At 43.9% G+C, this 15037-nt stretch overlaps 5 protein-coding genes across 5 annotated transcripts; 2 read left to right on the top strand and 3 right to left on the bottom strand.

Annotated features, from left to right (window-relative positions):
* Positions 1-24: 24 nt before the first annotated feature.
* Positions 25-1548, top strand: BGW36DRAFT_305965 (uncharacterized protein; the record flags this gene model as incomplete). Its single annotated transcript, XM_046212112.1, has 3 exons — positions 25-82; positions 139-632; positions 697-1548. Coding segments are annotated over 3 exons (1404 nt in total), but the record flags the coding sequence as incomplete, so codon positions are not given.
* Positions 1549-1835: 287 nt separating this feature from the next.
* BGW36DRAFT_432635 (uncharacterized protein) lies at positions 1836-2924 on the bottom strand (the record flags this gene model as incomplete). Its single annotated transcript, XM_046221157.1, has 4 exons — positions 1836-2148; positions 2220-2426; positions 2483-2685; positions 2754-2924. The coding sequence occupies 4 exons, from the start codon at positions 2922-2924 to the stop codon at positions 1836-1838; spliced, it is 894 nt and encodes a 297-aa protein (XP_046067052.1).
* Positions 2925-3927: 1003 nt separating this feature from the next.
* On the top strand, positions 3928-5133 carry BGW36DRAFT_364407 (2,6-dihydropseudooxynicotine hydrolase; the record flags this gene model as incomplete). Its single annotated transcript, XM_046214554.1, has 1 exon — positions 3928-5133. One exon carries the CDS (start codon positions 3928-3930, stop codon positions 5131-5133), a length of 1206 nt encoding a protein of 401 aa, XP_046067051.1.
* Positions 5134-7966: 2833 nt separating this feature from the next.
* BGW36DRAFT_401187 (P-loop containing nucleoside triphosphate hydrolase protein) lies at positions 7967-10305 on the bottom strand (the record flags this gene model as incomplete). The annotated part of the gene is made up of 5 exons (XM_046218716.1): positions 7967-8354; positions 8412-9208; positions 9263-9457; positions 9497-9859; positions 9928-10305. 5 exons carry the CDS (start codon positions 10303-10305, stop codon positions 7967-7969), a joined length of 2121 nt encoding a protein of 706 aa, XP_046067050.1.
* Positions 10306-12047: 1742 nt separating this feature from the next.
* BGW36DRAFT_389458 (ferric reductase) lies at positions 12048-14859 on the bottom strand. Its single transcript, XM_046217353.1, has 8 exons — positions 14425-14859; positions 14105-14361; positions 13925-14045; positions 13806-13869; positions 13566-13753; positions 13418-13516; positions 12363-13370; positions 12048-12296 (listed from the first exon to the last, which is right to left on the bottom strand). The coding sequence occupies exons 1-8, from the start codon at positions 14553-14555 to the stop codon at positions 12290-12292; spliced, it is 1875 nt and encodes a 624-aa protein (XP_046067049.1). The 5' UTR covers positions 14556-14859; the 3' UTR covers positions 12048-12289.
* Between the last annotated feature and the right edge of the window lie 178 nt (positions 14860-15037).

The following is a 15037-nucleotide window of genomic DNA, read 5'->3' as shown; positions in this document are numbered from 1 at the left end:
TTTCTTGACTCACACTGAAATGGGGGCGTAGCAGGCCGTTCGAAAGGCTGCGACAATTGTCGGCGGCGCCATATAAAATGCGGTAATAAGCAGCGGCTATCCTCCTACAATGACTGAGTAATAATCCGGGGTTTACAGATCTTGGCCAGCCAGCCTGCGGCAGATGCGTCAAAGCCGATTTGAAGTGTGGCGGGAGCCGCGACATTACATTCGTACACTACGAAGTCCAAACACCCGATGATGAAATCTCTCGGGCATCGAGCTCATCGCCGCAGAGGAACTCTTTAGTTGTATCCGAAACACCTACCTTTACCCCCTGGTCACTTTTAGGGGCCGAACTATCTGTATCGCAAGATGACATGTTTGTGAACTATACCCGCGCCAATTTGCTACACAATATCGAATCAAATTCAATTTGGGTTCCAGAGATTGACCGCAAGCTTGGCGATGCATCCTTATTGGCTCTTGCTACAATATTTTTCGGCACCGAGCACAGAGATAGCGCATTAATTCAGCGCGGCCTACAAAAATATAGCTTTACTATAGAAGAGTTAAATGCAGCTCTCAGAGACTCCACCCACTGTTATTCGTCGGATTTATTTGATGCCATATTGACCATGGCCCTCCTTGAGGTAAGTCCGTCCCTCATCTATCTTTATTCGGGAATGGATTTTTAAATACCCGGTTTATATGTAGTTTCATATTTCGGAACGAGATCGTGGATGGCTCAATCATGCATGTGGATTGGAGCGGCTAATAGAACTTCGAGGGCCAGAGACATTCATGTCACTCCTAGACTTGATGCTTTTCGAGCAAACTCGTTCACTAGTTCTGTTTGCTGCACTGACCCTTCGCAAGCCGACCATTCTTTCGAGGTCAGAGTGGAAAACAATACCCTGGACGTTATATCCAGACAGGAAAACATATATGCAAATGTTACTGGATATCCTCGCTGATTGTCCTGAGCTTCTTGCTGCCAAAACTGAGCTTGAATCAGATCCATTCGGAAGCTTGAATTCTGAGAAGCGTCAAGAATTAGCAATTATGACCCAAGGAGTATTAGAAAGGCTTGACACGTTTGAAGAAGCCTGGATTTCTGCTAATTCGACTTGTGTCTGGGAAGTAAGTCCTCCTGGTTTGACTCCACCGATTCCCAGTTCAGAAGGAGAACAAATCCCTCTTTGGTCGACAGTCTTGCATTACCAGTCTCTTGACCATGCAAATGTAGCTATGATGGGTTGTGCGGTACGCATACTTGTATTAATTATCTACCGAGATCTACCTTGGAGTATGTCAACAACAACAGCAGAGCAGATTTCAACCCAACTATTCAAGGCTATCATCACCGTATGTCGAAGCCTGGACTATCAGTTTCAAGAAATAAACAAAGGAGCTAGCAGCCACAGCATGTTTTATCCCATAAAGGTGGCTTTGATAGCGACTATTTATGATTACCCAACAATTGGAAACTGGTTGAAGGGCATTTTGGATCATCTCTCAGATGGATTTGCAGCGAAATGGAGTGTGGCGACTCGAAATCTTCGTTGATTCCACCCGGGAATTTGGTACGACCCCGTCAGCAATCATCCGCGCCGACAGACCCTTTTTACCGAAGTTACCTCCCATCTAGCAACGGGATCTTCATTTTTCGAATGACTTGTACATATTAGCTGTAAGATAGCGCCGTTCCCTAACATTTATATCCAATCGTAAATAAAGTCAACACCTAAACACCAGGACTTAGAGCAGGTTCACAAGGGCTAGAGAGCACGCTGCAGACTCTAAAGCCATTCGCCCATGCCTGTGTAAGTTGGAGAAAACGCCACTTTCGTCAATCATGATTGGTATCGCCTCAAATTCTCGATGACAATATAATCCATCTTCTTCACTTTCTTAACGTCTTTGCGTTCCTCTTCAGCGAATTCCTCATAGCTCACCTCCCCTTGAGCCAGCTTTCTCTGTTTCTTCAGGGTGTCCTTTTTCTCTTTGGCTATCGTATGTGCTATCAGCTTCGCACTGAGTTTATCTAGCATCTTATCTTGCGGCACTGGGGCTGGCACATCGAGCGATAGAGGGGCTATGTACGGGGCTAGCGCCTGCATACGACGATCCCGCATGGAAACAGGATTCATCTGCATCTCCGCAGGACTGATTTGAAAAAAGGGCGTTAGCTCCTAGAAAAGTTCATATCCGACAGATATAATGGAATGAGTACTCACGCAAGCTCCGGCCAGCCCATTGGATATCCTACTAAGGCCGATACATCATCATTTTTGTACAATGACGCCTTCAATCCTCTTGGTTCGAAATACTCGCGATTGACAGTCGCAAGGTACCGCTTCGTGCGCGCCCTGATGGTAAGCTTGGATCCGGCAATAGCAGCCGCGTTCATGGATAGTCCAGCTGCTAGCGCCCAATGCCATGGTCTGGTGAAAGTATAGGGTTAGTATCGCAGGCGGCACGAAGTGTTCAACTTTCTCACATGAACCCGATTCCCGTCCCAACCAAGTTCAGAGCTTGCAGTGGCACCGGCTCCGTCTGTACGATGGTGAGATTATCGATAAATGCCGTGAATTCCTCAATATTCACATTGAGCTGCCGTAAAGCGGGACTATAGGCTCTCAAGAACGGTAACGGAGACGACATCATGCCGTGGACTGCCAGTCTTGGAATGACGATTGGTTTCTATTGAACGGATACTGTGGTTAGCGATCTATGAAATATTCGTCACTTGAAGCTATTGGCTCTCCTACCTCCAATCTCACGTTTCTCGACAGAATGTGCTCGTGGGGATTTTGGGGGATCCATTGAGTCGTTTGTTGGATGAAGTTTTTCTCTTCAAGCTGCTCTTGGCTTTCGGTATTGCTTTCGGCATGGAATTCGCTGTAGGGTGGCGGTTGCGGTTCTTGATGGTAATACGACATGTTGTTCTGGTATGAGTTTGTTGTGGAAACCATTTTTATTTTTGATCTTGTATCAGGACGGAAGAGGGGAAAGTGAGATAGGTGGACGACGTGAATATGCAGGATGTTGCTTGAAATTAGAAGATGGTTATATTCTGGCGGTATCTAGAATTGAGTTGATTGACTGCCGATACGTCTGGATGATAGTCACTTATATACACAGAGCTTGGCTCCTAGTTGTGTTGCTCAGCTCGCGGAGCCAGTCCCAACTCAGAATATTCCACGAAAGAACATGCACTGCCTACCAAAACCTTACATTTCACCCTTAGGCAGCGCATCAACAGCGCGAGCCCAGTCTTGATCTAGTATATCTCACGAACAAGCTCCTCAGCCCCATTGTGGATTTTTCAGTCATGGTGGCTCAAGCTATGCCCGATACGACCCATTCCACGAACTTGTTGGCCCGTGCGTTGTGTGGGGTCGGAAGCTAGTCCCGATACGGCACATTCTACGACTGTAGTAATCAATAGGGGATCAGATCCTACTCTATATCAGCCATCTGGAAAAAGACCTAGTGGTGTAGGTACGTACGTATGAGGCAATTAAAACTGAAGCCTAGATTTTAGTTAACATACTAGTGAAATTAGGCCAGAAATCGACTGATTGCATGCATAGTGCGTCTATTTCCACACCATGACTACAGTAATTTTATAAGCTTTCCGTAGATTAGACAGACCAGGATAGAAAACTATATAAAGCTGCCCGTGCCGATTTTTATTATGGGTATGATCAAGTTTTATCAGGTCTACAAATATCACGGAAACAGACAAGAGAAATCATGAAGGCACAATTTCTTTATACCGCATCGCTTCTTGGCTATATCTGCTCCTCTTTGGTGAATTCTGACGCAGGAAATATGAAACATATTTTTGCTAACATATACCTATAATAATAGAGCACAAACTTGCCGTCTACAGCTAGACGGCTATCTAGCAACCGAGACAATGGAACAACAATCGACCCCATGTACCAACTGAGCAAAGATCCCGATTTTCACTATGAAATTCTCCGACTCCTTGGATTTGCACCCTATGAAGGTTCTGATATCGGAGAAGTCCTTGTTGCGACCAACCAAATCAAGTATGCCGACATGGAAAGCTTTCATGACGCCTTTAATTCTCTCGCTACTCGAGTACTTAACACATCCACCACGATTGACGCTACCAAGAACCCCATATCTGCGAGAAACACTTTCTTCCGCGCCTCCAGCTACTTCCGCTCTGCTGACTTTTACCTCCATGGAAACTGGAGTGACCCACGCATCTACTCCCTGTGGGATAAACAGCTGGCAGCTTTCAATTCGGCCATTGCTCTACTTCCTGTCCCTGGGCAACGCGTTGTTTTGAATGGCTCTGGATTTGATATCCCAGCCATTTTCTATGGCACCGGGCTCCCTGGTCCACGCCCTACTATCATCATGTGTAATGGCTATGATGGCTCTCAGGAAGAGATGTATCATTTCATAGGCAAAGCAGTCGTCGAGCGTGGATGGAATCTCATCACATACGAAGGGCCTGGTCAGCCAACTGTTAGACGCGACCAGAACCTTGGGTTTATTCCTCAATGGGAACAGGTTCTCACCCCAGTCGTCGATTACGCCTTGACACGGCCCGAAGTCAATCCTTCAGCCATCGGGTCGTTGGGACTTTCATTCGGCGGATGGCTCGCACCCCGTGCAGCAGCATTTGAGCATAGAATTGCTGCAACCATGGCTCTTGATGGGCTTTATAATTTCGGGCCGTTTATCCTCAACCAGTTCGACCCTGAGCTTAAGGCTCTATTTGAGTCGGGCAATGCTACTGCCTTTAATTCCATTATCGATGGGATTCTCCAAGATCCTAGCACTAAGACCAGTATCCGCTGGGATATACAGCAGGGACTCTGGGCTTTCAATTGCAAGACTCCGTTTGAGTGGATGACTAATATCCAACCGTACACTCTCGAAGGGTTGACCAAGAATATCACCGCGCCTGTCTTTATCGGAAACTCTCAGAATGATATATTCTTCCCTGGTCAGGCTAAGCTACTTGCAGATCATCTCGGAGATTTAGCCACCTATCACCCTTTCACGAACGCAGAGGGTGCAGGTGAGCACTGCAGTACTGGGGCTCTTGTTTTACAGAGTCAGGTTGTATTTGACTGGTTTCAGAGCATTATTGACAACGCGTGAGCTGAGCACTCGACGGTGAGATATCAGGTACGGAGTATCCGAGACAGGAAATTATTGTTCTCGGTACTAGACTCGTTATTTGAAGAATGTGTGAAATCTGAGGATGAAGTGGGCAGAGTTCCATATTATGTAATTTTAGGTCTCGACTGATTCTACAACCAACCAGCTACGTTGATCCAAGACGTTTTAAGAGCTGAACCCCTGGTCAATTGCAAATCAGTCCGGCTAGTCTTAGAATCTGGAGTTATTTGGAACAATTCGTAATCAATCTAAAATTATCTTTACCAACAAGAATGATGTATCTACCAGTGCCAGTATGTTGGAATGAAAGCAATAGGCAAATGTTTATTGAGTGGGCCGAAAATCGACAATAAGAGAGCTAATTATCTGCAACGCCATTCAAGCTATCACGTATGGCGCAGAACTAGATAGGAATAGATTAGCAAGTCCCACTGTCAAGGGGCACGAGGCTGTCGTGTGTAGCTGAATATCATCTCAAAGCGGAGAGACCCCAGAGAGTCTGAAGGAATATTGAATTTGGATCTTGCAAGATGATATCTCTATTCAATAAGTTTCATGAAGCTGATGATACTTGTTTCAAGATATGCAAACTTCTCAAAAACACTACGGAAACTAATGCAAACTCCCAACCACCAGGAACGGATCGCCGGCAATGTGCATATTGGCTGTTTCTACCTGTCCGATATCCACCAAGTCCCTCGAGTCGAGGAAATTAGATATCATTTAGCATTCACTGTTTGCATGCTAATAATACATCACACCGTAATGCCTTTCCTCTGCTATATATTTTTCTGAGTCTTCTGTTTCTCGTGCTGCTTGGTAACGTGATTGTAATATCCCTCTCTTCTGCCATATATTCTTTTGATTCCCCTGTTTTTTCGTACGGCTTCTCAAGGTGACTGCAACATTCATTTTCAGAAATGGCTCTCATTGCACCGAGAACGGTGGTCCCAACAGAAACAACCAGCAGCTCATATCCAGCGGAAACTAACACCAATGTTGTCCCTTCGCGGCTACCTCTCGTCTCGGTGTTTACACCGGATGTGCACTGCTCTTACACTGATTAATATCCGATTTCCTCAAGTTCATCGGAGAAAATTAGCGCCGCATTCTGCGGAATTGGAATTGGATCAAGCTATGTCCCATGTGTGCCTGCAGAAGTTGCAAGTTGGTATAAAAATCGATCACTGACACTTAAAAACTCGAGACAGACAAATAGTCTCGCCATAGTGACCAGCTTAATGCCTCTTAAATGTCCACAAGGATGGTCTACGCCTCTCACATCCATGATTTAGTCAACGAGTATGCAAGTGGCGTGTTACCCGATGTAAGTTATATGAGCCATATAGGCATTCTATGAGAGCTAAACTTCGCTGTTAGTCATTGCGATTACTAGGGGCTACACCGCGAATCCCATTCTCGATTACAAAATGGAGATGAATTGTGCCTGTATTACAACTCCGGGGAAAGCAAACCATCACACTCCTACATCGAGTATTGATGAAACATAGACAGACAGTACTTATAAATTGGGTAGCTGTTGTGATAAAAGGCTGGAATATCGAACCAAACTCCTCGCACCGACCCTCCTCCCAACACAAACAACACCTCTTTCCTCATCGCCGACGACGACGTCTGCAACGAACCAGTTCGACATCTGGAGCTTCTATTTATGCCTCAGTTTTAGGCGGCCTCACTGGAATAATCTTGCTTGAAATTGGTATTTCCCTTAAATTGCGATGGCGAAAGGCGATACGAAAGCAAACGAACAGCGAGGAGGCGACTCTGGGTCTACTCCTGTACCTACTCACTATGTCTATTCTGCAATTCTCTAACATAGGACAGAAATTAGAGCAGGAGACGTGGCAGAGTTGGGGATAGCAGAAGTAGTGGAGTTAGAGGGGGGGGGGCCAGAAGTGGCTGAATTACCGGCGACAGAATTGGTGGAGTTGGAGGCAGATATAGAGAGACCCAATACCTCCTTCATATCGAAAACTTTCTTCGATTATTTATACCCTACTACCAAGGCACATGAGTAAGTTCCAGTATTTTTCGATCTTTCATCAAAATCAGTTTATTTTATTTATAACATATTTTAAGATACTAAACTTTCATAGGTTGATTTACCTATCAAATGTGCATGCTGTCTTTCACAGGAAAAATATAAATAAATTTATATTATATACTATATTAAACCAACTATTTCTAGTATAGATCGCAAACTTTCTGTAGAAGTGAAGTAGAATTAAAGAAGAGAAAGTGTTTAAAATAAAGAAGGTTTCAGATTTTATATCTGATTTTTAATATATAATTATACAGCTTCAAGACTACTTATGCCCAGAGGATTTATCACCGACTCTGCAGTTTGTTCTGATAACACCTCGTGAGGTAATCAGCCTCATTATTAAAGAGAGCATTCTAATTTTTATTAGTCTATTTAAATTTACAACATGAGTTTTGAAAACGTAATAACTATAACCAATGTACTTCATACTATTATAAGATAACATTGAAACCGAAAATGATCACACCATATAGCATTTCTAGCCGGCCAGGTATTTTAACCCTCATCAATTCTTGCGCAACAAAAATTTCAATATATAACTAAAAGCAACATGGTTAAGAAAATAAACACACTCAGATGCAAGAATAAAACACAATAATGGACTGATTGCATCTTACAATTCTTGTCAACCTTGCTAGTGCTCCTCTACCCTCAATTTTATGTCACACACAAACTGCTCCGCCAAGCCAGAGATGAAGCTGACAACATGTGAGTGCCATAAAAATCCAAAAATCACATTTCAGCAGCTCAAAATAGAATTTTCTTAGCTATTTTAAGATCCGCGACTTCTTTCTTTAGCCGACGTCGTTTGCGCTTGAGTACGGCTTCTTCGCCAGCAATTTCTTCTAGCTGTTCTGTTGTAAGATGGCCCACGAAAGATGAAGAAAATAGCCTCATAGGGGTCTCCGGGCCAGTCACGAGGTGATAGTCCACGGCCTGCATACAAACGTTGTCAACAAATCGCTTGCGCGCCACTTTGTAATAGGATTCAAGAATATCATGGATGGTCTGCACGGCATGTGTTTCATTGCTCAGGTGAGTTTTGTCGGTAATATCGCTGACCCGGACAAATTTCTCATGTTCAGAATCTTCGAATATCTTTTGTGTTATGCGAGACATGGACCGCTGTTGCTGGCTGTAGCAAGGTTAGCGAAGCACATACACGGAGAGAAAGAGAGTTCAGTCAAATTACCATTTCCTCAGAGTGTCATTCAGGTAATGGTTCTGTGTCATTGGAGTACCTGATCGCTCGACATCGAGAAGAAAGCGTACTTTGTCGATGGATTGTTTATATCTCTCCAGAAGCTTATCCATCAGAATAGACAATAAGTTCTGGCAGACTCGAGTATCGGGACAGGCAAGACCCAACACCTTTAAAATGAATTGGTGGACCATGGTAATAACGTCACTGATATAGCCATGACTAATAGACGTCCACTTGTCTGACTGTTGTTTCATAATTGTGGAGAGCAGAGTGGGATTAAACGTCCCGATCTCGAATCCCCGTGATCTACGATATTGTCTTTCTATCCAGATATAAATATCGCTGCTTAGTGGCTCACACACCTCACCGTCGCCTGGTTCAAGAACAATATCTTCTAAGTCAGGAAGATCATCAAGCTCCCTGGTCCGCAAAACGTTTCCGGTTTTGGGCCTCTCCTTATTCTTAAAGTTAGCAATGGGAGCCTCGGTATCACTATTGCCACCCTCCTTGATTCCAAAATGGTATTTATGCCCCCACTGGGCTATTTTTTTGGAGAAACTTTCATTCCTGTTGACAATTCTTGTCGCGAATCGGAGCTGATCATCCTTCTCAAATTGATCGTATGAGCTATAGTTTGTACCCAGAGCCTGTCGCGTAATGTCATTGAACAAGTTCATGACATTAAGCAGATATCTTATTTGTTGCTCTGATGTCTCACGTTCTCCCCCGAGGGCTTCAAGCTGATCTTGACATGTCCGTAGCTTTCTGCTAATCTCAGCACGCACCTCGATCAAAATAGTCAGTGACAATCTTTATGCTGCAATGAAGGATAAGTGTACCGATGGGAATGCTCGTCTGGCATTCGCAGTCACAGTCTCCTGAAGACGTGATTTCAAAGCCTCAATGCCGAATCGGTCTTTTCCGAGATTGTTCCACGGGGAGACTTGAAGGAGCTTCGCTTCCGCTCCATCTCGATCTACATTCTGTTCCTGGACTTCCTTCTGGCCCAAATTGCGAACCACGATCCAACCCAACTTTATATTTATCTCCTTGCCCTCCACGAGATCAATCACCTTGCTTTCCGCTCCTGGATCAACCAAATCTGGTTTCGTGAGAACGCCCAAGGTCCTTTCACCTTCCGGGTCCACTTCTTGAGCTAATTCAATAATCTCTTGTGTGACAATATCAACGTTGGCTGGCACAACGGCAAGCATGATCGAGCGCGGGTTTTGCATGTATCTCAAAACCATCTCTCGCACCATAGTTATGTCTTTCGGAGTGGTTACTCCCATAGTGGTCGTTCGAAAGATGCCAGGCACGTCAATCACACTGAGATGATCTTCATCGGGCCCACAAATTTCTAGCCGCAGGACGCTATCAGAAAACGTTGGTAATCCATCTTCCTTGGAGGTAGAAAGTCCCATGTGGGCGTGAACCTGTTCAATGGGATTGCTGAGCTTTGAATTGACAATTTTGATAACAATATTCAACTCCAAGAACTCACCTCTGACATCATACGTGAGAATCTGTCGACACTCAAAGTCTGTAAATCTTCCATCTTCCAGTCTCGAAGCTGAACTGCACGTGCGTTCTCAACCGTAGGCCCAGGAATAATAGATGCCTTAATGCTTCTTTGTACATTCTCGACCCGGCGGAAAATGATCTGAGTCGCAAATCTCGTGCAAAGGCCGCTATCCCGAGGAAACGCTAGCTTCGTCAAGCCTTCCAAGACGGAACTTTTGCCACTCGACTGATCTCCGACGACAACAAGTTGTGGAAGATTGATATATTCGCCGACATTACAGGCGAATGACTTATCAATCTTATCCAGCAATGCAGGATCTGCAAGCGATTGACCATCTTTCAGGTTAAGTGTCGCCATGTTGGTCGCAGTGGAATGAAATGAACGAATTCAAAGAGATGAGAGGAGGTTTTGGTTTTGGTTTTGGTGTTAGAGAAATCAAATAAATAGAGGAACATAAACTGAAATAGTATTAGGATGCGGAGGTAAGGGCTCAGACACTATCTACTTAGGGCTGAGGCTCAGTTTTTATCGACTGGGCTTCATACAGCTTTTGGTCAAAATCCATGAATGTGTCTGGTCAAAACTGAGTACTCAAAGAAATGTGACTGATACAAGGTGGCGCATATAAATTCCGCTCTCTTGCTTACTTTTTTAAGCCCCGCTGTTTTGTTTCCACAAAACCAGGAACAGGCTGAAGAAACAATATGTCTTTTGCGGGTATCTTCCTACCACACCGTGACAAATAAGGCATGGAAACGAAAAAGTAAACGACAGTCTGCTTAGTTTGTGCGGCGGACTTACTAGAAGAAGTTGCCATTTTCCAGTATCGTCATCCATGCAGTCAACTTGTCATATGCGGTTAAGTTCCCGAGTTTTGGATCGGTAGATAAGCGGTGAAGCTACATCATCCTTGATCGTTCAATCCTTCGCCAATACCCTGCGGAGATGCTACCACCAGAATGATGTGATTATTGTGAAGCTTGAAAGGTCAAGGCACCGAGGCTTGTACTGGATGGGGAATTGAAAACTTGTTGTACGCATTTCTTCGATTCGCCTAGCTAAGAATCCTTCCATGTTGTACACACAGCTTAAAAATTAAAGTGGCCACATTACTCAACTTCTAGAACCCTGGGCTTTTGATTGTGTTGAGAAGCTATTGAATTTCAAAATAGTACCCGAAGCGATGCCCAATCTCTTCTCACCCAATGTCGTCTAGTAGTCTATATTTGAGGACCGATATTTGATACATATGTAGCAACTTTAACGTTGAGGTTGGAAAAATTGCATTTCCAAAAGTTATCATTTAGTATTAGGCTGCGATTCTTCAAATTAGCCAGAGACCATATTGCTTGGCAGCAGTCGTTAGGAGATGGCGAAAAGAAAGGAAGATTATTGAAACTGCTATCTATGAAATCAACTACCATTGCCTGTAAACTTTTTGTATTATTGCTTTGACCAAATTAGTCTGTGCATCATACGCTTACATGTGGTTACTAGGCACTTTGCTGCTTCAGAAAAAAAGAAACGGTCGGTCTACAGGGAGGCTAGATATCTGAAATTTCAGACGGGGGGGGGGGGGGGGGGGGGTAACAAATTAATTAAGATTTCAACATACGAATAACTCCATCACCATGCAATACATTGATAATAAAGTATGAAAACGAGAATTCAGGAAAAGGATATTTCTCGTACTTTGCAAAAATTTCTACATAATGGCAAATAAGTTGACTATCAGTTGGAACGAGAGGGTTCACAACTATTGGTACTGGCACTATTGAATGCATTTATGCTAGTTAAATGAAACGGAAAAGGAGAAACGGGGGGACACTTTTGTACACAGTAAAGATTTTCAAGTTGACCAATTCATTTATTCACTCCTTAAGCTTAATGTACCTCTGGTAATATCAATCATCCATGAAAAAATTTTGTGCAGTCGACTGCAAGGAAAAGAAGAGACTTTTCGTAGCTGATGAAGAAAATGCGAAGAGCAGAAAGCTCTCACGTAAATGGCGTAAATGGCATAAATGGCACCTGAAGGCTCATATCTACAACAGTTCCAGATTAAGGACTGCATCCATATAGAACGCTAATGACAACACTTGAATTTGAATGGTTCCGGCATTATATTACTATGTGAGGTTCCAGCTACTCTTAGGACCCAGATATAATACTCATAAACACTTTTTTGTACCTATCAAACAACTTGAAAATCTAAGACAATTATAGCTGCTTTGATCAGCAGGAATTGGGTATCAATGAATGTTTTCTCGCATCATCAGCTATCATAGTGGTGACAGGCTTGAATTTCTGCGTATGTTTTCGTGTCCGCATGCGCAAAATCTCACCATCTTTAAAATTAAGATTCAGTTAATAACATGATGGAAAACGGGGATTAAAAGAGGAAAACAACTCACGAGAAACTTTCGGTATGTAGATACACCTCTTTCCTTCTAGAGGAGTCCTTGAGCAAACGCACTTGCTCTTGAGATACAATGTTACGAGCATCGTGTAACATTGAGTTGGGCCCACAGACAACGACAGCTACTCCACCATTTGTTGCTAAGCTAGCAGACGAGATGACATTTCTAAGGTTTGGGCGTTCCCCATTCTCATGTATCTGTATATGAGAAGAGGAATTATTCTCATTGTCACTTGAGAGCGAGTTTGATGAGTCTCTTTTTGTAATATTCTTCTCTTGGTCAGTTGTGGCAGCATCGGCGGCATCTAGATGCGTTGCTGATTTTGATATTGGTTCCGTAGATGTAACGTGAATTGATGCTTCTACCTGGCAACCAATAGGTTTTCCGTTACCTAGAGCCAAAGTGAATATTTCTTCGAGCTTTTCCTTATACCAATATGCCACTGCTTTGTGGCGAGTTGCATAAACGACTTGGATTGTTTTCGCTGTGTCGCTGATTGTCATGGTGAGTTGATGTCGAACCAAATCCTCTATAAGCCCAAGAGAGAAGCCAGCTCCAGAGCCACCAGATATGACGAGGGAACGATCGAAATTTGTAGAAAGAAATGAATTGTTGACACCACTATACGGTCCTTCCAAAAATACCCGGACCCTAATGTGCGGTTTTCCTTCGGCAAATTTCGCAATACGTGCGGTAAAGCCTCGGCCGTGTGGCTTAATGTAGAACTTCATTTCTGATGGATGTCCACAAACCTCTGTCTTATGTGGTACTGAAGAGATTGTGAAGGGATGTGCGGTCAGACTGTGTAGACCTAATGCTAGGAATCGCAGAAAGACGTGTTGGCCAGGTCTCCAGGATGTGACTGTAGGAATAACTATTTCAATCAATCCACAAGGAAGAAGAGAAATTTTGGCCGTATGAAGACCGCTAAAGAGATATGTTTTGGTCCAGGCATAGAGCAGGGAGAATATGTAGATTGTTCCGGTGGCAATAAAGTAATCCCTGAGCTCATTAGATGTAGTCTAAGAAATAGGAAGTATAAAAAATACCAGGATGTCAGTCTGAAGTCGCAATGGATGAAGAAGAAAAATATGAATAATATCGAGACAGTAATGTGAGTAGACTTGAAAAATTCGTAGTAGCGGTTGCTTATTTAAGTCAGTGTCCTGTTTATCCAGAAGACTTGACAGTGCTTACCGAATCCAAGGTAAAGACATAAATGTCAGATATGCCTGGGGAATTAAAGCAGCCACGCCCGTCCAATACGTAACTGATGTTTGCCATTGCATGACCATGTCGCCTTTCTGGATGTGGTAGACAATAAATGGGAACGTATGTATAAGAGCCAAGACAAACATTGCATAGCTTGTCCAGTGGTGGAACACCTACATATTTTGAGGTTAATTATGGAATGATTGAAAATCCAGCATATCCTACCTGGAGCTTCTCATATGGAATCCCAGTCACTGCAGAAATCAAGTTTGCTTTTGCCGATAGCGCCCTATCTCTCCTGGATTAAAACACTTGTTCGAGCAAGACCGAAACGGGTATCATACAGTACAAAAGGGAGCAGTCCAAGGGCCATCCACCCTGTCCTGGTAGCAATTGGCGGGCTGTTTCCGTAGTTCAAAGTACTGGTATTTGGCCAGTAGTAGGGTTTCGGGCCAAGTGTCAATGCTAGCAATTGTTTGTTAATCTAAGGTTATAAGCAATGCCAAAGACAGAGATGAACAAACCGGCAAAATAAATCACTCCGGCCAGGATCAGCAGACTAAGACCAAGGCTCGCGCTGGGGAGAAACGGAATCTTCCGATGCTCTCCTGCGATGCTGTATGATAAATAACGAAAACCAGTACGTAGCCTTTTAGCAAATCCAGTATTCGATAACCAGGCGGGACCGTATTTTGACAACGTATGGACAACTGCAAAGACACCAATGACGGCGCACATGAAATAAACCGCAGCTAAGGCATAGACATGATCTGCTTGGTACCTACAAGAAGTAAGATTCCAATATTCAATCATCTTTCCTTTTGAAGGGGATAGATGGCCTTACCAATATCGCCAGTGGCCACTCCGATATTCGCACTGTTGAGGAGTGAGTTTGCATGTATCCGCTCGAGATGAATGCAGCATCACTGGTGAGTCTAGCCATGGCAGGCCGGAAGTGTCCATGTCGGAATCCATGTTGGCTGGTCGTTCCTGTGACTTAGATACTAGTCTAACACCAGAGTAAAATACTCAATGTATCCTCAAAGCCACAGGGAATATGGATCTTTAAAAAGAAAACGTCTCTGCTAACCAATCGAGTTGGCTAACTAACTGCCGGGTAGGGCCGATTGCCAATGGGACTGTTAGAATGGTAATTGGATGCATCTGACAGGTGGCCGGTGCTGCGCCTACCTTACCGTGCGAGCCCTAACTCGTGATTAAATGGGAAAAACAGTCATATGAGGCGGGGAAGAAGGATGAAGTTGAAAATATCTGGCGGTTGATGCATGACAGATTGCTCTACTGGGCCTGCCAAGCCGTTGCAGAGAAGAATTGAGCACATTTCTTGACACGCTAGTCCGGAAGTGGGATATTTGCCCTATGGGGCCCACCTGCCTGAAGCGGACCTCCAGCACTCTAGTTCTTCTACGCTGCAATTAGTGATGTGAACCTAAGAT

This window comes from Talaromyces proteolyticus (assembly GCF_021365285.1).
Source record: "Talaromyces proteolyticus strain PMI_201 chromosome Unknown BGW36scaffold_13, whole genome shotgun sequence".
Taxonomy (NCBI): Eukaryota; Fungi; Ascomycota; class Eurotiomycetes; order Eurotiales; family Trichocomaceae; genus Talaromyces; species Talaromyces proteolyticus.
The sequence above is the reverse complement of the archived record's forward strand: the minus strand, read 5'-3'. Positions and strand labels throughout refer to the sequence as shown.